Here is a 27,370-nt window from a genome sequence, read left to right on the forward strand (position 1 = left end):
TTTTCTTCTCGGAAGAGGAACACTCAAACTTTTATTTTAACCAGCGTTTCAAAAAAATTTTTATTTTAACCCATAAAGTCCATTCAAAATATGTGAACGAGAAGGAAATATTTACATATGGTGGCTTGAAGAACTGGATTCTGACTCGTTCGTGCAAATCTACAAACAGCAATATGAGCAAATTGCCACCTTCAATGTCCGGTTTCTCTAAATGCAGCTCATCATCCGCAACAGTACACAAACGGGCTTTGATCACAAATCTGGCATATGTATTTCTATTGTGTACTGAAATATAGGTCCAACTCCCTTACGCACGCTGGAATTTACCTACACACAGCATAAACATGTATAACAAAGGTCTCTATGATGTACTGAAACAGATGTCCAACTCCGTTTACCTATGCTGGAATTTATCTACACAGCATAAACCCTTATAGCCTGCTCAATCTTTGCACGGCAAACAGGGCAACCCCAATTCTTTGCTTTGATCTCATTCAAACAAGCCATACAACCAGCCAAGTGACCGCAAGGGATGCATGCACCCTCTATTGGAGCATCCCAGCAGATTACGCACGTCGGTGAACCATCACCATCATCTTTGGATGGGCGCTTATGTGAACTATCCTTTACAAAAGGCACGTCCAAGTCAATAGGGCTGGAATCAATAGTAGGGTAGTGAATTGGACCTTCTTCAGGAAGAGGCGGAGCCGAAGGAGCCAAAGAACCAGCCGCTGAAGAGATCTCAACAGAGGGGATATCATGTGGCTGGTGACTTTGACAAGTCTGAGCTGGGGGGTTGCTTGGGCCAGCTTCAGATGGAACCCGTCCACTAGGTTTACAGCTAACAGGCTCAGCCAGCCAATCACCAGCATTTGCTTCTGAAGTTGATGGCGGCCTGTCACCACCAGTTTTTGAAGATGGAGGTCTGTCTGGAATTGCAGTCTGAACAATGTTGAATCCCCAGTCATTGTAGGTAAGAGTTCCACTGGGGCCTGCCCAACCATTGGTGTTAATAGCTTCAATGCTCTGGTGGGTGTTTGGTAAAGTGGGTAGACTTTCCTCCATAGCTGATTGGAGTGAAGCATTGATGGCCATGGCTATCTCAAGATCCTCTGCTGATGATGTAAGCGATGTTGCCGGAGGATTTATACGCTGCAAAGGAAGAGGGAGAATTATGTTGGGATCTCTCAAAATAGGTCCATGGAAGTGCACCATCGGCTGTAACACAAATCTAGAGCTTGGACACAAAAAGCATCAATACTGTTTTGTTTACAGCGAACAAGAAGAAACTAATTGTATGTGTGTGGAACCACACACACACACACACACACACACACACACACACACACACACACGTGTGTGTGGACGAGTCCATGAAAGATACATGTGCATGTTAAATAGCATTCATTAGTACCTGCGGAATTCCTCTACAAGCTTCATAAAGCCTCTTTAACTGCTCTTTGTTACCCTCCTTTTCAGATAAGAACTTGAACTTTGTTTCTGTAAAATGTTACAGTCAGTACAGAGGTGGTTTTAAAACGTTTTTGTTTCCAAATGCGCATTGGTCAGAATCACCAGATAAAGACTAATTCAACAATTAAGTACTACAAACAACCACATTATTGTGCTCGTTAAATTGCACAGATATTGGATTTATACACAGCTTGATCTGATCACTGGAAACAACCCAACATGTTATTCAAACCCACAACCGTTCAGTCAGAAGCATTCCTCTTTTGTTGAAGAATGGTCAATGCTAGTAATATTTATTATCTGTATTTATAAAGAAGAGGTAAAAATCATGACATATGCATTTTAAATGCACCCCATTCATGGTAAATCCCTCAGCCCAAGCCACTTTATTTTTCATTGAATCATCTAAAGAATGCAGTATAAAATTTGTCAAATTCTCATCCTTTTTCTTTAGAAACACGGTGATTATTTCTTGGGCCATGGAAATTTCCCATAGTTGTATTCATCCTTACCGATGGTACCGTCTAAATTTGCTAAGAGCCCCATTATTCTTATGGGGAGTACATTGGTTATAGTTGAGCAATTTTATGAGATATAAAGTGCATCTAGAGCCTATGAAACAGATTCCACAATAAAGCTCCCATCCCATAGATCATAATATAGCTAACAAAGTTCCATTCACAGCCCATGGCAATTTGTGGCTTTAATAAATTTCATGATTGAGCAAATTTTATCTGGAAACTAAGAGAAACTTACTGCTGTGCCTGTCAAAAATAATCAGCATGGGATCTGGCTGGTTAAATTTTGGTTCCTCAATTTCAGCCTTCAACAGCGAAATGACTGTCCGAGGCTGTGCAACCTGCAAACAGAATATCAACACAGCAAGAATAACATAATTCTAACATGAAGATAAGTAATCAGAATAAAATGACATTAACTAATAGCAAGCAAACTTGAGAAAAACCCAAGAATCTGCATGCTACTAGTCCATCAAGCTTTGATGGTTAAGCTTGAAGTTCCATACCTGCAAACCAGGATAAATAGCAAGCTGAAATTTTCTGGGACTGGTTGGATTGCGAGAATCCACTGGTATAATCACCACCCAACTGAAAACAATCCAAATACAACAATGCAAATAATCTGTTAATTTCTTAAAACCACCCTACAATTAATGATTGAAGCATAACCTGCTTTCTTTAGCCAGGCTAGAAAGCACAAATTTTGCAGGATATTATCATATTACTAGTTTTGACAAAATGTGCATCAACAGATAGACTTCTAAGTCTAACAAGCCAACAGCAAGAAAATGACTACTGAGCAAATACTAACACTTTTTTTGATACCCATTGAGGTGCTAGTGCCTCCAATATACCTGGACCAGAAAGCTCCCGAACCCAACCACAGAAAAGGCAAATATGTCCCTGGGTAGGAGATAGAAATGAACATAGCGAGTGAAAAACAAACATAAGAAAAAAATGGAATCAACAATATGTAACCAAATTATTTAAGAAAATCCTCTGCATGTATCAAAGTTCTGAAGGAACACATGCATGTGTGCACTAGGTGTCAAAAGGTCGAACCTTCACCGGACCTGGGTGAGCCTAGACCTGGATCCGACTTTAAGGTGCTGGTACCGGGTCCAGACACATGTCTGACCCGGACCTACAATAGAAAAAACTATCCAGGGTCAACACAGTCCATACCCAATAAAACAGTAGTTTTTATGCTTTTTACACTAAATTTTCAGATCTTAATCAGAACTCCATTTGGACCTGGGTTTGGTATGAAATGTTGTAAACCATACCAGGCTCTGTATACTAATCAAACGTATGAATCTAACCCAAATGCATAGGCCAACCTCCTCATTTATAACCAAACCTGAATCCCATCGGATCTATGTCACAGGGGTACGGGTACGGAGGGTGTGGTAATTCCAAAACATGTGGGTATGGGGACACGGCTATATATATATATATATATATATATATATATATATATATATATATATATATATATATATATATATATATATAGAGAGAGAGAGAGAGAGAGAGAGAGAGATGCATAGCTGCCAACGACTCTATGGGAACCCCCTTGGGTCCCTTGTTGTGTATAAATATGGGTGCTTGGCTCCATCTTCTTGTAATGCTTTTTCAAGCATTTCAATAATAGATTCCATTATTATTTTTTAAGTTCTCTCTTCTCTTTGTGTCTATGTCACAGGGATTCAGCCAGACAGGTAAAGCACCCACGTCGACGCGACGCGGGTGCGGCACCCGGTGTGGTCAACCCGACCCTGGGTCATTTTGATCTATTTTTTTTATTTTTTTATTTATTTTGCCCTATGAAATGGTATAAGGGTGATTCTTTGGACAAATCAGAGGTGCCGGAAAAGAAGTGCAAAGGGTGTTTTGGAAGGGGTGTTGTTTTAGAGTTGATACCTAGGGATTTGAAGGCAATAGGAAAAGGTTGCAGAGTCCTTGTTGCAGCAGCTCCTGCTGCAACTGCACCACCGGGGACATCGTATAAATCGCTCGACCTGCCCTCACTGTTATAAAAGGTGGGGCTGTTGTCACAACGGGAGAAGGGAGGCATCCTAAAGGGGAACGCGTCAGTGCGAGACAGCTTTTGAGGCGCCGGACTAATACCTTCCCTCTCTTCACCACCAACTCCTCTCTCCCCGTCCTCAAAACCACCACCATCAACACCAACACGAACATTTCTCTTGTCTACCATCACAAGAACACCACCACCCACCTCCATTAAAACCACCAAAAAAAGAAGAAAAATACTACTTTTTTCTTAAGGAAAATACACAAAAAAACCTTGCTTTTTCTTTTTATCAAAAGTCAGCAAACCAGACCACAAACGGAAAACAGCTCCCCTCTGAAGCCACCAACCTAAAGGGAATCATTCACGGCCATGGCTGCTGCTGCTGCGCCTGCAAAGCTCCTTGCTGTGCCTGCACTATTACTGCCCCAGTCTCTGATGCGCAACCAATCTCCCCCTTTCATCCTTCGCTGCTTCCCATGCTTCCAACATTCGGCCTTTGGGACAAATTAGTAAAGCTAACGCTGCTGCCCCTTATTACTTCAAATCACATCACACCCTACACGTTAAATTTCTATTGCAATAATAAAAAATTCAAAGCAAAAACCTCTCTCTCTAACCCTAAACACCAGTACATCTTTCACTCTCTCTCTGTATGGTTTGAGTCTTGACCTGTCTACATCCATCCATGGCAGTCGCTTTCCCTCCACCGTCGTTATCCCTAACCCTTTACATGTCTCGAGTGTTGCACCCAACGAGGGTTGGGGACTCTAACCAAAGTTCCTTCACATGATGCACTAACTAATTGCCCCCAACTAGTCCCCCCTCCACTTCCAGAAGGAAAAAGCGCAAAACACAAAATCTCCCAATATCTTATTATATGTCATAAAGAAATCTAAAAATGTAAAGGAAGAAAAGATGGCTGGAGGAGGTACGGTCACGGAAACAGAGGTCAAAACTAATAAGATATTGGCTGGTGATTTTAAAGCCCGAGTAATTACATCCTGACCAAGGAGATACAATGATATTCTACTTAAATTAAACTAATGGGTCTTGGTTTGATCTTCTTTATAATCATTACAATAAAAAAAATGAGGTGAGCACTTGACCATTGATGGTGTGGTGAAATGAGGTTTGTGGGTCAGAGGGGAAAGGGCGGGCAGCTAAGGCCTTGCCCGGCCAGTTAATTATTTTGCTAGAAAGTGACGTGAGCGTAGCTGGTGGTGGTATTGATTAGGCCTTGCCCAGGACCCGCGTTGGGGGAACCCAGACCCCTTTATATATATATATATATATATATATATATATATATATATATATATATATATATATATATATATATATATATATATATATATTTTTTTTTTTTTTTTTTTTTTTGCCGCACCCTCGCACCCAAGGTTTTTGAAAGTGCCGCACCCCCGCCCCCGCACCCATGTGACTTATCTTTGTGTATGTTTGGTGTTTGCATATTGTATCTTGTCCATTAGAGACATTGTGCTTATTGTAGTCACTTTGTGACAATGTTTTCTTTGGCACTTGTATTTCATTACAAGAAGGAGGGGGGTTTATCGGGTAAAATTTTTGAAAAAAAATGGTCTGAGACCCGACCCGACCCAACTCATGGCGTACAGGTACAGCGCCCGTGTCAACATGGGTACGCCGGCTAATCTGCCATGTCTCGGTAACATAGCATCGGATTCCAGAACAGATTAGGATTCATAATTTCATACCCAACCTACTGACAACCCTAGCATGCACAAAGAGCCACAGATGCATATGCATGCAGGTGAATGCACATATACATGGGTGCAGACACATATGCATGCAACTGTCCAGAACTCCAGATGCACGTCCACTCAGACATGCAGAAATCACTAGTAAAACCAGCCAAAATCTGAAGCTTCACAAAGATTTTACCTCAATAACACGGACAACATTGATGTGTCCCTTTGTTCTTGACACATCCAAAGGAGTTTCACAATCATCATTCATCACCACTGCATTAGCTGAAATGGGATGCAGAAGAGAACTTAAAGTTTAATTAATGAGACAAGCATGTCGCATACAGAACATAAAGCTTTTGCAGAAAAAAAATTCTCAACATAAGATACAAAAGCCATCCAGGACAAACCTCCGTGTGAAAGAAGTGACAGGACTATTCTATCAAGGCCTTTTTTGGCAGCATGATGCAAAGGAGTTCCTCCATGAGAACCTGGGTGCACAAAGCATGATTAAGCTGTCTGCAGTTTCCATGTTTCAGACCAAAAAACACAAGGTACGGATGCAAAGCTAAACCAAACAAGCCCAGCCAAATCAAAGAGCAAAATAGTTGGCATCAAGTAAATGCTCTTGACAAATTGGAACCAAGTAAACTACATGAAACTCTGAATGCGTGGAAACTACGCTCAAAACCTGTCACAAAGATACCCCATTCACCTCCTCTTAGTATCACCTTATATGCTCTTTATGGAGAAGTCAATGAGCACATATTACAACTTACTACAAGAACATTCATCAAACATAGTTCAGAATGCATGTTTTTATTGAAAAAGGTAATGGCGCTGCAGTTCAGATGCCAGAGTCCTTCGATGAGATTATAACAAGATGGAGATACTGCCCAAAAGCATACTAGGTTCATTTGTACTAAATTTGGATATTTTGACTGCAAAGCAAAAATATCATAGATGTAACTGGATATTCAGTCATGCAGACAACAGAAGAAAAAGAATATCCAAGTCTATATCCTTGTTTACATGACATCATTTATAGATAACCACACATTTTTGTTTGACTAGGGTTTTCAAATTGATACCTATAGCATGTAACTTACTCAGAGGCACCTTATTGCAGCCTAAATCAGCTAGAAAGATTACACACTATAGTCCTTAATCAAGATTCCAGTAACCCAAACATTATGTCAAGCAGGACAATGACTGACACAAGTGATCTACAGGAAACCAACAAACTCCCCTCAATATTTGAAACATATAAAAGAACTAGCCCAACTGCTATATATAATCTAATACATCATCTGAAAGTGATGACGGATGAAATAAATAACCACAAATTTAGAAAGACAATTAAAACCAACAACTCTTTTACAGCCTCTAGCAAGGTTGTTTACTCATATAAAGTGGTAAACAGCAACTGATGGAAAATAACGACGCAATCAGTCTTGTCATGCCTGGTGATTCATGAAACTGTTTCTTAGTGTTAACATTGATACAAATCATATTTTCACAATATGTAGAAGAAGCATGTTAGATGTAATCAAAGAGATGTCTGTAAGCAGATGTTCTGACTTTAGTTCTTCCATTATATGAGGATGCATCAAGAAAATGTAAAAGCCAGTGTTAGAAGAACGATCATCAACATCCCAGTAGAATTCTTGTCAACACACACACATGAATGTTTGGAATTCATATTATGCAAGGAGACATTGCTTTTGCTAAAAATAATGGAAGGGATCTCAAATCAGTCTATTTTCAGCATCATATACATAGTTAGCACATTCGGCATAGTTAGCAGCTCTGTATCAAGGTCATCATCGATATCGTCACTATCATCAATATCGAACTCATAAAAAAAAAGGTCTTTTCTTCTGCTTATAGTGACCTATTTTTCCTATCATAAATGATCCCACACACACATCGCAGTCGAATCACTCTGCTCTCCACCATGAGAGGAAGATAGCATAAAATAGGGATTGATCACAAGAGCATTGGATATAGTATACATCAAGTAATTGTGCTTAAAGGCCTGTAACTATGCATTGGGTGAGCAACAGATGCCTATAAGGTTGACTAGAATGAGAATGGCATTTCACCAGATGGCATAATGTCCACTTACTAACAAAATTATAGATACATGTGTAGATATTAAAGGTGAAGAAGAGAGAAGGATAACAGCCCTATCAACTACCTAACTTACTAACTCGTACACGTGTGTGTGCACACAAACATGAGGCACAAGCACACATGTATGGACACACACAAACCCTAACTTACTAACTCGTACACATGCGCATGTGCACACACACATGAGGCACAAGCACACATGTATGCACACACACATCACGATCAACAATATCATCTTGTGAAAATATTGGCAAGGGTTTTTGTCAAGGGAAACTCTGAGAAAAATTACTGCCATTTTTTAAAAATTAGTGATATAAATTTTAAAAATTGAAAAAAATGGAAATCATTGTATGAATCTGTTATTAATGTTCAACAAATTAACAAGTTCTTTTTTTTCCCTCCTAAAAATGGTTGAGATACCATATGTTTTACATGTTAATCATCATCATCAGAGGTAGTTCCACAAACTATAAAAAACTTAAAAGGTGACTTAGATATAAAGCATATTTTTAACATGCATTCCATGGAAATTTACTAAAATATCTTAGAGATTACAGTTAATGAGCCACCATGAAGTTGTAAAATTTCTAGAAGGCAATCAGATGAACTTGTTGGAATCCATTAAATACTGAATGAAAACCTCGAATCCACTATATATCACCCACATAGCAAAAATATCATTTTAATGACAAGAAATGTGACAAGCGTTCTTTTCCCACTCCAGCAGAGTATTTCCAGTTCAGTTGTCATTTACTTGAGCATGCTTCCAGCTAAGCAAGCTTCAAATTCCCTGGAGGATCTTACAGTAATTAGATTAGAATTAGATGTGGAAAAAATACCAGGGCGATAAGCGTTCAGGTTGGCACCAAGTTCGATAAGACATTCTACAACGTCTAAAAGTTCCCCTCTCGTGCATGCCAGAATAAGAGGAGTTCTCCCCTCTTTGTCTATCCACTGCAAGAAAGACGGCATCTTATGTTATTTATACATACATGACATTAGTCAATGACAACGAGGACCACATCCAAGAAAATATTTCAGATATTTGAAAAAGAAACAAAAGAGTAACCAGAATCGATAGTACAAGGAAATTCCCAAAATGTAACAATTTGGGACTTTCATGTTACAGGCACCAACTCATATGATAGTAATGAAAGAACAATAGTAACAACAGCAATGACCACCTCCATACAGATGCAAAAAAATGAAAAGAACAATGTAGTGAAAAAAATCTACTAAAAAAGAATTGCCAGAAATTCTAAAAGATTGGAAAAGAAACTGGAGCTTTCACAATATGAAAAGGCTAAAAAATAAAAAGTAGAATGCACTAATGACATAGTGGATCCTTTTAAGACACCAAACTAGAGTAAATTTGTAGGATCCCACATCTAGAAATAGAGCACTGCCGATGTCCAATTGAAAAGCTTAAAAATCAAGCCTCCACAGATGGCTAAACAAGCAATTGGGCCCATTGCATTGTGTCTAGCACTCATTGCAGGAAGCTGCAGGGTGTAATTCATCATCTAACAGGATACACAAAAACATTGTGACGCAAAAAACTATTCTTTACCATGCAATATACCAATGTAAATCCAAAAACAGCCAACCACGTAAATATCCCAAATTTCTCATACAAGATCAAAATTTATTAGAAAGTGTGTTCATCACCTAATAGGATACACAAAAACATTGTAATGCAAAAAGCTATTCTTTACCATGCAACACACCAATGTAAACCCCCCAAAAAAAAAACCCACCACGTAAATATCACAAATTTCTCAGAGAAGTTCAAAATTTCTTAGAATTCACTTTCTAATTAAATTCTTGCAAAAACATTGTGATGCAAAAAGCAATCCTTCACATGCAACCTATCAATGCAAACAAAAAAATATATACATATAGTCAGTAACATAAGTACCCACACATTTCTTAGTTTATAAAATTCATTGTTAAACTCAAGAGAAATAAGAGCAAAAAAAAAATCCACTTATCCAACAAGGGCAATAGCCTGCAACTATAGGACATTGATGCTAATAATAATTCTGTTAAACGATATCACAAGGAACCCGCGATTACTGCTCCACTGTATTCATATGATACCATAAAATGAAACGCAGAACTATCTGAAAATTATAGATAGCATCCATTAGCAATGACTCAACGGTAACCCGAATTACTTCTTTCCAACCAACCAATCGAAATCGCGACGACGGAAAATTTTTCATATAAATCCTTAACTTCAAAATCGGTCAGAAAGCAAGCTTCTGCCCTCCATCTTAACAACACAATGCTGGAACCCATTCCGACCACCAAGAAAAAGTCGAGAAAGGAACCAATGAAAACCCAGAAAAAAAAACCCCAATTGCCAATTTTTCACGTGAAACGAAAAAAACAAACAAATGAAAGAGAACATACCTCGAGGCCTGCGCCATCTCGACGAAGGGATCGGATGGCGCCGATGTTTCCGACCGTCACATGCTGGTACAGCAGTTCGTCCTTGGATTGCTGAGCTCCCATTTCATTCACCCAAAACGAAGACCGAAGAAGAAGAAAGTCTTATGAAATTCCCAAACACGAGAAAGCTAGGGCTCGGAAAGAAGGAAAAGGAGACCGTACGGAATCCCCGGAAGAGGAGTTAAAGCGAAAAGGGGGATTGTGGGAAGAAGAATCCTAAGAGCGGAACTGCGGAAGGTGGGAATCTCAAATTCCCGAAAATATCATAAATTTTTCGTCTTTTTTTTTCCTGTTTAGTTTAGTTCAGAAGGGGAAAAGAGATTTGGGGTGGACTTTTCCAGGAAGCTTCGTCCTGAAAATGACAGGGAATTGCTTCGTCGAGAAGCAAAGCCCAGTTTGGTTCCATGGATTCGATCGAGATCTTCGGGGTTCTGGTTAAGATTTAAAGACTCCTCGCTGTCTCGGAAAAAAATTCGTGTTGGTCGTGGTGATGGTGCACTCCGCGTGGAAACCGATGACCTTCAAAAAGCACCTGAAAATCAAGTACTCGTCGTTTTTTGTTGCCAGCTGTACAGGAACAGGGGTTGGCATTTTTTTGGATAATTTAGGGCGTGTCCGTGTTTAAAAAAACCGTTGGGGGAGTCGGGTCTACTCCCGACCCTCTCTCACCCTTGTGCAGCAGTCGAGCGGCGCGGCCACCGGTAAAATGTCAGGGACGGCACCTTGGTCTCTCTATCTCTCTGATTAGGGATTAAATAAGAGCTTTGATTAGGTTCTGAATAAGACATATTTTTTATTAGAGCTTTGAATTAAATTTTTATAATTAGAGCTTTTTATATTTAGTTTTATTAAGGTTTTTCTTTGATTAAGGCTTTGAATCAAATATCTTTAATTAGGACTTTTGATATTTAATTTGATGAAGGTTTTTCTTTGATTTGATTAGGTTTTTTACTTTAATTTTTTTTTAATTAGGGCTTTGAATCAAATTTTCTAAGCAGGGTTTTTTATTTAATTAAGAGTATTTTTTTTTAATTTTCTTTGATTAGGGTTTGAATTATGGCTTTTTATATTTGATTTCATGATTTTTTTATTTTATGATTTATTTTTTGTAGTTTAAGGTTTTAAAGTTCATTTATAATTTATTTTTTTACATTTTAAGGTTTTATTATTTATTTATGGTTTTTATATTTGTATATAAAAATATGAATTCTTGTTTTTTTTTTCAAATTACCCAAATTTTAAACATTTTTTGACACTTGGATCAATTTTGAGATCCATATTTAGGGCTAAAACCCATAATTTTTTTTGATAAAATTTTATAATTAGATCCAATATGATACCAATTAAATTATTTATATATAAAAATATCAATTCTTTTTTTTCAAATTACCTAAATATTTTTTGAAATTTAGATCCAATTTGAGATCCATATCCGGAACTAAAATCTATAATAAACATCACCATTCGATACAGGAACAGGGGTTGGCATTTTTTTTGATAATTTAGGGCGTGTCCGTGTTTAAAAAAACCGTTGGGGGAGTCGGGTCTACTCCCGACCCTCTCTCACCCTTGTGCAGCAGTCGAGCGGCGCGGCCACCGGTAAAATGTCAGGGACGGCACCTTGGTCTCTCTATCTCTCTGATTAGGGATTAAATAAGAGCTTTGATTAGGTTCTGAATAAGAAATATTTTTTATTAGAGCTTTGAATTAAATTTTTATAATTAGAGCTTTTTATATTTAGTTTTATTAAGGTTTTTCTTTGATTAAGGCTTTGAATCAAATATCTTTAATTAGGACTTTTGATATTTAATTTGATGAAGGTTTTTCTTTGATTTGATTAGGTTTTTTACTTTAATTTTTTTTAATTAGGGCTTTGAATCAAATTTTCTAAGCAGGGTTTTTTATTTAATTAAGAGTATTTTTTTTTAATTTTCTTTGATTAGGGTTTGAATTATGGCTTTTTATATTTGATTTCATGATTTTTTTATTTTATGATTTATTTTTTGTAGTTTAAGGTTTTAAAGTTCATTTATAATTTATTTTTTTACATTTTAAGGTTTTATTATTTATTTATGGTTTTTATATTTATATATAAAAATATGAATTCTTGTTTTTTTTTTTCAAATTACCCAAATTTTAAACATTTTTTGACACTTGGATCAATTTTGAGATCCATATTTAGGGCTAAAACCCATAATTTTTTTTGATAAAATTTTATAATTAGATCCAATATGATACCAATTAAATTATTTATATATAAAAATATCAATTCTTTTTTTTCAAATTACCTAAATATTTTTTGAAATTTAGATCCAATTTGCGATCCATATCCGGAACTAAAATCTATAATAAACATCACCATTCGATACAGGAACAGGGGTTGGCATTTTTTTTGATAATTTAGGGCGTGTCCGTGTTTAAAAAAACCGTTGGGGGAGTCGGGTCTACTCCCGACCCTCTCTCACCCTTGTGCAGCAGTCGAGCGGCGCGGCCACCGGTAAAATGTCAGGGACGGCACCTTGGTCTCTCTCTCTCTCTGATTAGGGATTAAATAAGAGCTTTGATTAGGTTCTGAATAAGAAATATTTTTTATTAGAGCTTTGAATTAAATTTTTATAATTAGAGCTTTTTATATTTAGTTTTATTAAGGTTTTTCTTTGATTAAGGCTTTGAATCAAATATCTTTAATTAGGACTTTTGATATTTAATTTGATGAAGGTTTTTCTTTGATTTGATTAGGTTTTTTACTTTAATTTTTTTTAATTAGGGCTTTGAATCAAATTTTCTAAGCAGGGTTTTTTATTTAATTAAGAGTATTTTTTTTTAATTTTCTTTGATTAGGGTTTGAATTATGGCTTTTTATATTTGATTTCATGATTTTTTTATTTTATGATTTATTTTTTGTAGTTTAAGGTTTTAAAGTTCATTTATAATTTATTTTTTTACATTTTAAGGTTTTGTTATTTATTTATGGTTTTTATATTTATATATAAAAATATGAATTCTTGTTTTTTTTTTTCAAATTACCCAAATTTTAAACATTTTTTGACACTTGGATCAATTTTGAGATCCATATTTAGGGCTAAAACCCATAATTTTTTTTGATAAAATTTTATAATTAGATCCAATATGATACCAATTAAATTATTTATATATAAAAATATCAATTCTTTTTTTTCAAATTACCTAAATATTTTTTGAAATTTAGATCCAATTTGAGATCCATATCCGGAACTAAAATCTATAATAAACATCACCATTCGATACAGGAACAGGGGTTGGCATTTTTTTTGATAATTTAGGGCGTGTCCGTGTTTAAAAAAACCGTTGGGGGAGTCGGGTCTACTCCCGACCCTCTCTCACCCTTGTGCAGCAGTCGAGCGGCGCGGCCACCGGTAAAATGTCAGGGACGGCACCTTGGTCTCTCTCTCTCTCTGATTAGGGATTAAATAAGAGCTTTGATTAGGTTCTGAATAAGAAATATTTTTTATTAGAGCTTTGAATTAAATTTTTATAATTAGAGCTTTTTATATTTAGTTTTATTAAGGTTTTCCTTTGATTAAGGCTTTGAATCAAATATCTTTAATTAGGACTTTTGATATTTAATTTGATGAAGGTTTTTCTTTGATTTGATTAGGTTTTTTACTTTAATTTTTTTTAATTAGGGCTTTGAATCAAATTTTCTAAGCAGGGTTTTTTATTTAATTAAGAGTATTTTTTTTTCTTTGATTAGGGTTTGAATTATGGTTTTTTATATTTGATTTCATGATTTTTTTATTTTATGATTTATTTTTTGTAGTTTAAGGTTTTAGAGTTCATTTATAATTTATTTTTTTACATTTTAAGGTTTTATTATTTATTTATGGTTTTTATATTTGTATATAAAAATATGAATTCTTGTTTTTTTTTTCAAATTACCCAAATTTTAAACATTTTTTGACACTTGGATCAATTTTGAGATCCATATTTAGGGCTAAAACCCATAATTTTTTTTGATAAAATTTTATAATTAGATCAAATATGATACCAATTAAATTATTTATATATAAAAATATCAATTCTTTTTTTTCAAATTACCTAAATATTTTTTGAAATTTAGATCCAATTTGAGATCCATATCCGGAACTAAAATCTATAATAAACATCACCATTCGATACAAGAACAGGGGTTGGCATTTTTTTTGATAATTTAGGGCGTGTCCGTGTTTAAAAAAACCGTCGGGGGAGTCGGGTCTACTCCCGACCCTCTCTCACCCTTGTGCAGCAGTCGAGCGGCGCGGCCACCGGTAAAATGTCAGGGACGGCACCTTGGTCTCTCTCTCTCTCTCTGATTAGGGATTAAATAAGAGCTTTGATTAGGTTCTGAATAAGAAATATTTTTTATTAGAGCTTTGAATTAAATTTTTATAATTAGAGCTTTTTATATTTAGTTTTATTAAGGTTTTTCTTTGATTAAGGCTTTGAATCAAATATCTTTAATTAGGACTTTTGATATTTAATTTGATGAAGGTTTTTCTTTGATTTGATTAGGTTTTTTACTTTAATTTTTTTTAATTAGGGCTTTGAATCAAATTTTCTAAGCAGGGTTTTTTATTTAATTAAGAGTATTTTTTTTTAATTTTCTTTGATTAGGGTTTGAATTATGGTTTTTTATATTTGATTTCATAATTTTTTTATTTTATGATTTATTTTTTGTAGTTTAAGGTTTTAAAGTTCATTTATAATTTATTTTTTTACATTTTAAGGTTTTATTATTTATTTATGGTTTTTATATTTGTATATAAAAATATGAATTCTTGTTTTTTTTTTTCAAATTACCCAAATTTTAAACATTTTTTGACACTTGGATCAATTTTGAGATCCATATTTAGGGCTAAAACCCATAAATTTTTTTTATAAAATTTTATAATTAGATCAAATATGATACCAATTAAATTATTTATATATAAAAATATCAATTCTTTTTTTTCAAATTACCTAAATATTTTTTGAAATTTAGATCCAATTTGAGATCCATATCCGGAACTAAAATCTATAATAAACATCACCATTCGATACAGGAACAGGGGTTGGCATTTTTTTTGATAATTTAGGGCGTGTCCGTGTTTAAAAAAACCGTTGGGGGAGTCGGGTCTACTCCCGACCCTCTCTCACCCTTGTGCAGCAGTCGAGCGGCGCGGCCACCGGTAAAATGTCAGGGACGGCACCTTGGTCTCTCTCTCTCTCTCTGATTAGGGATTAAATAAGAGCTTTGATTAGGTTCTGAATAAGAAATATTTTTTATTAGAGCTTTGAATTAAATTTTTATAATTAGAGCTTTTTATATTTAGTTTTATTAAGGTTTTTCTTTGATTAAGGCTTTGAATCAAATATCTTTAATTAGGACTTTTGATATTTAATTTGATGAAGGTTTTTCTTTGATTTGATTAGGTTTTTTACTTTAATTTTTTTTAATTAGGGCTTTGAATCAAATTTTCTAAGCAGGGTTTTTTATTTAATTAAGAGTATTTTTTTTTAATTTTCTTTGATTAGGGTTTGAATTATGGCTTTTTATATTTGATTTCATGATTTTTTTATTTTATGATTTATTTTTTGTAGTTTAAGGTTTTAAAGTTCATTTATAATTTATTTTTTTACATTTTAAGGTTTTATTATTTATTTATGGTTTTTATATTTGTATATAAAAATATGAATTCTTGTTTTTTTTTTTCAAATTACCCAAATTTTAAACATTTTTTGACACTTGGATCAATTTTGAGATCCATATTTAGGGCTAAAACCCATAATTTTTTTTTGATAAAATTTTATAATTAGATCCAATATGATACCAATTAAATTATTTATATATAAAAATATCAATTCTTTTTTTTCAAATTACCTAAATATTTTTTGAACTTTAGATCCAATTTGAGATCCATATCCGGAACTAAAATCTATAATAAACATCACCATTCGATACAGGAACAGGGGTTGGCATTTTTTTTGATAATTTAGGGCGTGTCCGTGTTTAAAAAAACCGTTGGCGGAGTCGGGTCTACTCCCGACCCTCTCTCACCCTTGTGCAGCAGTCGAGCGGCGCGGCCACCGGTAAAATGTCAGGGACGGCACCTTGGTCTCTCTCTCTCTCTCTGATTAGGGATTAAATAAGAGCTTTGATTAGGTTCTGAATAAGAAATATTTTTTATTAGAGCTTTGAATTAAATTTTTATAATTAGAGCTTTTTATATTTAGTTTTATTAAGGTTTTTCTTTGATTAAGGCTTTGAATCAAATATCTTTAATTAGGACTTTTGATATTTAATTTGATGAAGGTTTTTCTTTGATTTGATTAGGTTTTTTACTTTAATTTTTTTTAATTAGGGCTTTGAATCAAATTTTCTAAGCAGGGTTTTTTATTTAATTAAGAGTATTTTTTTTTAATTTTCTTTGATTAGGGTTTGAATTATGGTTTTTTATATTTGATTTCATAATTTTTTTATTTTATGATTTATTTTTTGTAGTTTAAGGTTTTAAAGTTCATTTATAATTTATTTTTTTACATTTTAAGGTTTTATTATTTATTTATGGTTTTTATATTTGTATATAAAAATATGAATTCTTGTTTTTTTTTTCAAATTACCCAAATTTTAAACATTTTTTGATACTTGGATCAATTTTGAGATCCATATTTAGGGCTAAAACCCATAATTTTTTTTGATAAAATTTTATAATTAGATCAAATATGATACCAATTAAATTATTTATATATAAAAATATCAATTCTTTTTTTTCAAATTACCTAAATATTTTTTGAAATTTAGATCCAATTTGAGATCCATATCCGGAACTAAAATCTATAATAAACATCACCATTCGATACAAGAACAGGGGTTGGCATTTTTTTTGATAATTTAGGGCGTGTCCGTGTTTAAAAAAACCGTCGGGGGAGTCGGGTCTACTCCCGACCCTCTCTCACCCTTGTGCAGCAGTCGAGCGGCGCGGCCACCGGTAAAATGTCAGGGACGACACCTTGGTCTCTCTCTCTCTCTCTGATTAGGGATTAAATAAGAGCTTTGATTAGGTTCTGAATAAGAAATATTTTTTATTAGAGCTTTGAATTAAATTTTTATAATTAGAGCTTTTTATATTTAGTTTTATTAAGGTTTTTCTTTGATTAAGGCTTTGAATCAAATATCTTTAATTAGGACTTTTGATATTTAATTTGATGAAGGTTTTTCTTTGATTTGATTAGGTTTTTTACTTTAATTTTTTTTAATTAGGGCTTTGAATCAAATTTTCTAAGCAGGGTTTTTTATTTAATTAAGAGTATTTTTTTTTAATTTTCTTTGATTAGGGTTTGAATTATGGTTTTTTATATTTGATTTCATAATTTTTTTATTTTATGATTTATTTTTTGTAGTTTAAGGTTTTAAAGTTCATTTATAATTTATTTTTTTACATTTTAAGGTTTTATTATTTATTTATGGTTTTTATATTTGTATATAAAAATATGAATTCTTGTTTTTTTTTTTCAAATTACCCAAATTTTAAACATTTTTTGACACTTGGATCAATTTTGAGATCCATATTTAGGGCTAAAACCCATAAATTTTTTTGATAAAATTTTATAATTAGATCAAATATGATACCAATTAAATTATTTATATATAAAAATATCAATTCTTTTTTTTCAAATTACCTAAATATTTTTTGAAATTTAGATCCAATTTGAGATCCATATCCGGAACTAAAATCTATAATAAACATCACCATTCGATACAGGAACAGAGGTTGGCATTTTTTTTGATAATTTAGGGCGTGTCCGTGTTTAAAAAAACCGTTGGGGGAGTCGGGTCTACTCCCGACCCTCTCTCACCCTTGTGCAGCAGTCGAGCGGCGCGGCCACCGGTAAAATGTCAGGGACGGCACCTTGGTCTCTCTCTCTCTCTCTGATTAGGGATTAAATAAGAGCTTTGATTAGGTTCTGAATAAGAAATATTTTTTATTAGAGCTTTGAATTAAATTTTTATAATTAGAGCTTTTTATATTTAGTTTTATTAAGGTTTTTCTTTGATTAAGGCTTTGAATCAAATATCTTTAATTAGGACTTTTGATATTTAATTTGATGAAGGTTTTTCTTTGATTTGATTAGGTTTTTTACTTTAATTTTTTTTAATTAGGGCTTTGAATCAAATTTTCTAAGCAGGGTTTTTTATTTAATTAAGAGTATTTTTTTTTAATTTTCTTTGATTAGGGTTTGAATTATGGCTTTTTATATTTGATTTCATGATTTTTTTATTTTATGATTTATTTTTTGTAGTTTAAGGTTTTAAAGTTCATTTATAATTTATTTTTTTACATTTTAAGGTTTTATTATTTATTTATGGTTTTTATATTTGTATATAAAAATATGAATTCTTGTTTTTTTTTTTCAAATTACCCAAATTTTAAACATTTTTTGACACTTGGATCAATTTTGAGATCCATATTTAGGGCTAAAACCCATAATTTTTTTTTGATAAAATTTTATAATTAGATCCAATATGATACCAATTAAATTATTTATATATAAAAATATCAACTCTTTTTTTTCAAATTACCTAAATATTTTTTGAACTTTAGATCCAATTTGAGATCCATATCCGGAACTAAAATCTATAATAAACATCACCATTCGATACAGGAACAGGGGTTGGCATTTTTTTTGATAATTTAGGGCGTGTCCGTGTTTAAAAAAACCGTTGGCGGAGTCGGGTCTACTCCCGACCCTCTCTCACCCTTGTGCAGCAGTCGAGCGGCGCGGCCACCGGTAAAATGTCAGGGACGGCACCTTGGTCTCTCTCTCTCTCTCTGATTAGGGATTAAATAAGAGCTTTGATTAGGTTCTGAATAAGAAATATTTTTTATTAGAGCTTTGAATTAAATTTTTATAATTAGAGCTTTTTATATTTAGTTTTATTAAGGTTTTTCTTTGATTAAGGCTTTGAATCAAATATCTTTAATTAGGACTTTTGATATTTAATTTGATGAAGGTTTTTCTTTGATTTGATTAGGTTTTTTACTTTAATTTTTTTTAATTAGGGCTTTGAATCAAATTTTCTAAGCAGGGTTTTTTATTTAATTAAGAGTATTTTTTTTTAATTTTCTTTGATTAGGGTTTGAATTATGGTTTTTTATATTTGATTTCATAATTTTTTTATTTTATGATTTATTTTTTGTAGTTTAAGGTTTTAAAGTTCATTTATAATTTATTTTTTTACATTTTAAGGTTTTATTATTTATTTATGGTTTTTATATTTGTATATAAAAATATGAATTCTTGTTTTTTTTTTTCAAATTACCCAAATTTTAAACATTTTTTGATACTTGGATCAATTTTGAGATCCATATTTAGGGCTAAAACCCATAATTTTTTTTGATAAAATTTTATAATTAGATCAAATATGATACCAATTAAATTATTTATATATAAAAATATCAATTCTTTTTTTTCAAATTACCTAAATATTTTTTGAAATTTAGATCCAATTTGAGATCCATATCCGGAACTAAAATCTATAATAAACATCACCATTCGATACAAGAACAGGGGTTGGCATTTTTTTTGATAATTTAGGGCGTGTCCGTGTTTAAAAAAACCGTCGGGGGAGTCGGGTCTACTCCCGACCCTCTCTCACCCTTGTGCAGCAGTCGAGCGGCGCGGCCACCGGTAAAATGTCAGGGACGGCACCTTGGTCTCTCTCTCTCTCTCTGATTAGGGATTAAATAAGAGCTTTGATTAGGTTCTGAATAAGAAATATTTTTTATTAGAGCTTTGAATTAAATTTTTATAATTAGAGCTTTTTATATTTAGTTTTATTAAGGTTTTTCTTTGATTAAGGCTTTGAATCAAATATCTTTAATTAGGACTTTTGATATTTAATTTGATGAAGGTTTTTCTTTGATTTGATTAGGTTTTTTACTTTAATTTTTTTTAATTAGGGCTTTGAATCAAATTTTCTAAGCAGGGTTTTTTATTTAATTAAGAGTATTTTTTTTTAATTTTCTTTGATTAGGGTTTGAATTATGGTTTTTTATATTTGATTTCATAATTTTTTTATTTTATGATTTATTTTTTGTAGTTTAAGGTTTTAAAGTTCATTTATAATTTATTTTTTTACATTTTAAGGTTTTATTATTTATTTATGGTTTTTATATTTGTATATAAAAATATGAATTCTTGTTTTTTTTTTTCAAATTACCCAAATTTTAAACATTTTTTGACACTTGGATCAATTTTGAGATCCATATTTAGGGCTAAAACCCATAAATTTTTTTTATAAAATTTTATAATTAGATCAAATATGATACCAATTAAATTATTTATATATAAAAATATCAATTCTTTTTTTTCAAATTACCTAAATATTTTTTGAAATTTAGATCCAATTTGAGATCCATATCCGGAACTAAAATCTATAATAAACATCACCATTCGATACAGGAACAGAGGTTGGCATTTTTTTTGATAATTTAGGGCGTGTCCGTGTTTAAAAAAACCGTTGGGGGAGTCGGGTCTACTCCCGACCCTCTCTCACCCTTGTGCAGCAGTCGAGCGGCGCGGCCACCGGTAAAATGTCAGGGACGGCACCTTGGTCTCTCTCTCTCTCTCTGATTAGGGATTAAATAAGAGCTTTGATTAGGTTCTGAATAAGAAATATTTTTTATTAGAGCTTTGAATTAAATTTTTATAATTAGAGCTTTTTATATTTAGTTTTATTAAGGTTTTTCTTTGATTAAGGCTTTGAATCAAATATCTTTAATTAGGACTTTTGATATTTAATTTGATGAAGGTTTTTCTTTGATTTGATTAGGTTTTTTACTTTAATTTTTTTTAATTAGGGCTTTGAATCAAATTTTCTAAGCAGGGTTTTTTATTTAATTAAGAGTATTTTTTTTTAATTTTCTTTGATTAGGGTTTGAATTATGGCTTTTTATATTTGATTTCATGATTTTTTTATTTTATGATTTATTTTTTGTAGTTTAAGGTTTTAAAGTTCATTTATAATTTATTTTTTTACATTTTAAGGTTTTATTATTTATTTATGGTTTTTATATTTGTATATAAAAATATGAATTCTTGTTTTTTTTTTTCAAATTACCCAAATTTTAAACATTTTTTGACACTTGGATCAATTTTGAGATCCATATTTAGGGCTAAAACCCATAATTTTTTTTTGATAAAATTTTATAATTAGATCCAATATGATACCAATTAAATTATTTATATATAAAAATATCAACTCTTTTTTTTCAAATTACCTAAATATTTTTTGAACTTTAGATCCAATTTGAGATCCATATCCGGAACTAAAATCTATAATAAACATCACCATTCGATACAGGAACAGGGGTTGGCATTTTTTTTGATAATTTAGGGCGTGTCCGTGTTTAAAAAAACCGTTGGCGGAGTCGGGTCTACTCCCGACCCTCTCTCACCCTTGTGCAGCAGTCGAGCGGCGCGGCCACCGGTAAAATGTCAGGGACGGCACCTTGGTCTCTCTCTCTCTCTCTGATTAGGGATTAAATAAGAGCTTTGATTAGGTTCTGAATAAGAAATATTTTTTATTAGAGCTTTGAATTAAATTTTTATAATTAGAGCTTTTTATATTTAGTTTTATTAAGGTTTTTCTTTGATTAAGGCTTTGAATCAAATATCTTTAATTAGGACTTTTGATATTTAATTTGATGAAGGTTTTTCTTTGATTTGATTAGGTTTTTTACTTTAATTTTTTTTAATTAGGGCTTTGAATCAAATTTTCTAAGCAGGGTTTTTTATTTAATTAAGAGTATTTTTTTTTAATTTTCTTTGATTAGGGTTTGAATTAAGGCTTTTTATATTTGATTTCATGATTTTTTTATTTTATGATTTATTTTTTGTAGTTTAAGGTTTTAAAGTTCATTTATAATTTATTTTTTTACATTTTAAGGTTTTATTATTTATTTATGGTTTTTATATTTGTATATAAAAATATGAATTCTTGTTTTTTTTTTCAAATTACCCAAATTTTAAACATTTTTTGACACTTGGATCAATTTTGAGATCCATATTTAGGGCTAAAACCCATAATTTTTTTTTGATAAAATTTTATAATTAGATCCAATATGATACCAATTAAATTATTTATATATAAAAATATCAATTCTTTTTTTTCAAATTACCTAAATATTTTTTGAAATTTAGATCCAATTTGAGATCCATATCCGGAACTAAAATCTATAATAAACATCTCAAAGCACTCGTATGGTGATGGATCTGACCGTACAATCCAAAACGAAGTTATCTGATCCATATTCATGTGTTCAAACTGTTTGCACAACATACATCAAACCACAAAAAAAATAATCTTATTCAGTTGAAACAAACATTAGATGAAGTACAGTTGTTAACATAATATGTGTTGTATCTGTTCTCTTCTACCGTTTGTATACAGATAAGCAATCATATGCAGCCTCAGTGCCCACCCATGTTTTGGGTTGTTTAGCAGACCATGTTATATAGCACTTAGTTTCGGTTTTGGATTGAAAGAATCTACACCAGATCTAGATCCAGATCCAATTAGCATTTTTCAGTTTTATTTGTGTTTTAAAAAATTGGATTTTGGATCCAACCACTACCCGGCTTTTAGCTGATGGCTGACCTACTTGGTTGACGCCCAGTGGCACCTGGGATGACAGGAAACATAGAAAAGGTTTGGCCATGGCTTAAACGTTAAAAACGTTGTCACGTATAATGGTCTCGACAAGGTAAAATATCCCGATATTATAAGTGTTTTGATAAATCTAAACATTGGAAAGATATAAAATAATACAAAGATGAAAAAACGGGATTTTTGTCTAGAAAAGACATAAAAGATTTTAAACCAAAAAGGAGAAAAGGAAAATCATGTTTAAAAAGCAACACTATATGAAAAAAAGAAGATAAAAATACCATCATCACATTGTGATATTTAATATAATGATATTTTCAAGTTTTAAAAAATTTTACGATATTTTACCAATTTACTAATAATTTTTTTGTCATGTTGCGATAACGTCACGTTCTTTTCGAACTATCATTGATACTCGTGACAATGGTTAAAGACAGGGCTGCAAATGAATCGGATGGATATTGGATCCGAAGCCGACATGTTATATCAGGATTTGGATCCTTTAAGATATGAATGTGCATTCAGATCAGTGTCAGCCCATGTTGGCCCGGTTTGGGCCTAATTTATAGGCTCAAGCCTGGCCACCTTGAGATGTGGTTATGTTGGGAGGGCTAGCTACTATCGTTTGGGAAGGAAAGCTGTTTGAAAATTAGCCCGGGTTTGGTTAAATCGAAATTCTAGCCTCGTTATATAAAAATGATATTAAGATGAGATTGCCCTTATACATATCATCTTTTCGTTTCACCCTCTCCCTGTTACAAATGTAACTGGGACGAGGGGAACAAAATCTTCTCGACGAGCGTACCTCAACTCTGAAGCGGGGTTGCCATCGGTGCTTCGTCCGCGTCGAGGGCCAAAGCCACCACCGCCTCTCCCTCGACGCCCGCTTTGACTCTGTCTCCAAGCTCGTGCTCAAGTGCGACCGTCGGGCCATCAGCATCGACGACGATGCTCTCGTCCTCGTCGTGATCCACTGCCAAAATCTCACGTGCCTGAAGCTTTGGGCATGCCGAGAATTGACGGATTTCGGCATGGAGTCCTTCGCTAAGAATTGCCCCACTCTGAAGAAGGTCTCCTGTGGATCCTGCACCTTTGGCGCCAAGGGGATCAAAGCCCTCGTCGACCACTGCCCTGCCCTCGAGGAGCTCTCCATCAAGCGCCTCCGCGACCTCACGGATGGCGCCGGCGAGGTGGTAGGTCATGGATCGGCCGCCACCAACCTCCGCAACGCCTGCCTGAAAGAGCTCTACAACGGGTAGTGCTTCGTCCTCATGATCGCCGGATCGAAGAAGCTACAGACGCTGAAGCTCTTCAGAAATTTTGTGGAGGTATCTTTTGAGTTGAAGGGCATGGTTGATTTCGTGCAGCTAATATGTTTTATTTTGTGGAGGTATCTTTTGAGTAAAGTTGATAGATATGACAGATATGGTCATTTTGGAGTTCTCCATTAGATAGAGTATATAAAGCATGGGAAGTGAAAATCAAGTAGCTGTGTTGTATACATTGGGCTAAGATTTCCAAGAACTTCAATAAAATGTTAATTGAAACCGTAGATGTCACTTGTTTATACCAATCATGAGAAATCCAGAATTGCCTCCATCAGCTTATGAGTAGTTAAGTTCTATGGAAAGTTGGAGTATGTTTGTTTTGTAGCCTTTTTGTCGTCCTAATAACTTTTTTCTTTTCAATCTCAACATGTCAACAATGGACTCCACATTTTATGTTGTAGATTTTCAAAAGTTCCTATTTGCTTTCTTTCAGCAGTGTTTATGTGAAGCTTTTCTTGTAATATCCTTTTTTTGTTTTTATCACATTTGATGAATTCTAATTGGAGCACACCTGAATTACAAACCATTCTGTTTTCCATCTGTATTCATATGGAATAACTAAATCGTTGTACTTTAAACTTATCTGATGTTTGTTCTTTTTGAAGCTAAAGTCTGAATGGGTGATCTCATTGCTTTTGTTGATGCTGTATCCAAGAAACTATTCTAATTAGTTTTTGTTGAAATATCAAGCACCTTCATTTTTTTGTCGGAGTGAGACTTTGATATATGTCGTCTGTATGATTTTTTTCAAGTGCACATGGCATCAGCTTAGTTGATGCTCTGATAAAAATCTCATGCTCAACTAAGATTATGAACATAAAATCCATAAAGGGAGTACATACCTCTTCTTTAGGAAGTTTTGTTTTATAATGGTATTGTGTGATAGAGGAATCATCTTCCAAATGAAAAAGAAAAGTGTACAGTTAGTTACGTTATTGAATCTTCTTCCTTTAGCAAATATTTGGTTTTAGGAAATATACAATGGTTCAGAGGTTACCTTTTACAAATCTTTTGGCTGCATCTCCTTTCTCTTGCTGCCTGATTCTAAGAGAACTAGGCATCTCACTCAGCTGATACACATGTTTCTGTTAGTTCTAAGAGCCATTAAGTGTTATATATGTTATGTCCTCTATCTGTCTTCAAGCTTCTTGTCACCCCATGTATCTCAAAAATTTCTTTCTTGCTGGAGGAGGAAACAACTCCATCGAGAGCAATGGCTCGAGGCAGATACATGGCCAAGCTCAAGGTATGCATCGTTTTCTTAAATGCACTATTGAATTGGAGATTCCACTTTGACAAATGATCAAAATCCATATATTGTCTAATTAATTCCACCACTTGATGTAAGAACTTTTGCTTAGTAATAGCCCATAATCACATCAGTTGTGAGAACCCGTCTCATTTAGTGTTTGGGAATACAATCTAGAATGTCAGGCCTCAAAAATTGCACTTTCTTCTTCTAGAATAGGTGAAATGTTGAACAGCCAGTTCCATTAGAGAGACTGATTGGTCTTTGTCAAAATATCATCCATCGGTGCATTAATGGACAGTATAGTTATTGCTCATTTTTTCACTTCAAGGGGGTCATTTGTATTTCGTATGAGTTCTTATCTTTTTATCTTCATTGTTTTTTTCGTAATAATTTTGTGGACCAACTTTCTGGTATGGTTTTGACCAGCAGTTTGAAGATGATGATAGAAGATGTCACTTGGAACTTGATTACTTCTTTGAGATTAAGAAACACTCCTAGAGGTCCCATACTTGTATATCTTAGCATGGTTTCCTGTACTATCTCAAAGAACACATGTTTTAGATTTCTATAAACATTGTTATGTAAAGGATCGTATGAAGGTTCTCTGCTAGCATAAATTGTTTTGCTAATCATGTTAATGCTGCAACTTTTTCTCTTTAGAATTACATTCCTCAGATTATTTTTTACCACATTGTGAATACTATGTTTCAACTTAATTTCAGCGAAAACATGTTTTAGATTTAGTTGGCTGGATCTCTTGCAACTTAATTGGGGAATAAGCATTACCATGGTGTTGGCTGCCATGGTCTGATTTTTGGAAGTTTTTGCATGAGGAATTGCTCAGCCTGCTTGAGCTTGGCTTTTTTTATTAAACAAGCAAGCTTAAGGGACGTTTTGGTGACCTGGGGCCAAGCTTCTCACAAGAAGCTCAGCTCATTGGCCACCCCTTTCAGTACACATGGGGAATTCAAACTAGAGGTCATCGGGATATGAAAATGTGACTACCTATCCAGAAAAACATATCTTATTCAACACACTTGTCAAGGTTTCTCATTCCCAGCAAACATATGTTGAAGCCTTGAAGGAAAATTGGGATGGATTAAATATTAAAATACAGTCATTGCAAATAATAAATGAACTAACCAATATTCACAATGTTCAGGCCACACACACCGAGCCTTTCCATAATCCCAGTAACACTCGGCATCTCTCAAAGGTCTACGTCTGGTTGTTCATGTAAGATCAGCATAATGAATACTGAAAAAAGCAGCAATAAAATAATAAACAGAAGGAAATAAAAAGTTACATTTGGTGACAAACTTTGATTTTGCATCTGGATGGATATCATGCCACATTTCCAGCCACAGTTCTCTCATTAAAACTGGCAGTCGCACAATATTTCGGTGATTAATTGCAAAATAAAAATTTCAAGTAATCCTTAGAACCTAATTTCAAACCACTAAGCATAAATCTGAAAAGAAAAAGACCAAAAAAATCCCAACACAGATCATACAATTTGGAAGCTCAAACTAGCACGTACCTTGCGTGATGTGATTCTAAAAATTGACATGTAGCTGAGTATAAAATATCGCTGAGCCTATTATTTCGTAATTTCCTAATTGGATCCATATTCGAGCAAAAAAATATAATAAACTTCTTAAAACATGTAAAATGATGGACGGATCGGGTCATATGATCCAAAATGAAGTAATTTGACCCATTATCCATGATTGTCCAAGTTGTCCGCACATAGTCATCAAACAACGGACATTTGGAACATAGCATA

The 27,370-nt window shown here is 33.4% G+C and overlaps 1 protein-coding gene across 1 annotated transcript; it reads right to left on the reverse strand.

Moving 5' to 3' along the window:
- Positions 1-27,096, reverse strand: LOC149819520 (putative E3 ubiquitin-protein ligase XBOS34). Its single transcript, XM_089985793.1, has 10 exons — positions 26,728-27,096; positions 10,299-10,856; positions 8,723-8,837; positions 6,158-6,238; positions 5,944-6,032; positions 2,803-2,894; positions 2,498-2,579; positions 2,230-2,332; positions 1,415-1,500; positions 1-1,152 (listed from the first exon to the last, which is right to left on the reverse strand). Exons 2-10 carry the CDS (start codon positions 10,398-10,400, stop codon positions 415-417), a joined length of 1,488 nt encoding a protein of 495 aa, XP_089841919.1. The 5' UTR covers positions 10,401-10,856; positions 26,728-27,096; the 3' UTR covers positions 1-414.
- Between the last annotated feature and the right edge of the window lie 274 nt (positions 27,097-27,370).

This window comes from Nuphar pumila, chromosome 13 (assembly GCF_984573655.1).
Source record: "Nuphar pumila chromosome 13, dmNupPumi1.hap1.1, whole genome shotgun sequence".
NCBI classification, from domain to species: Eukaryota; Viridiplantae; Streptophyta; class Magnoliopsida; order Nymphaeales; family Nymphaeaceae; genus Nuphar; species Nuphar pumila.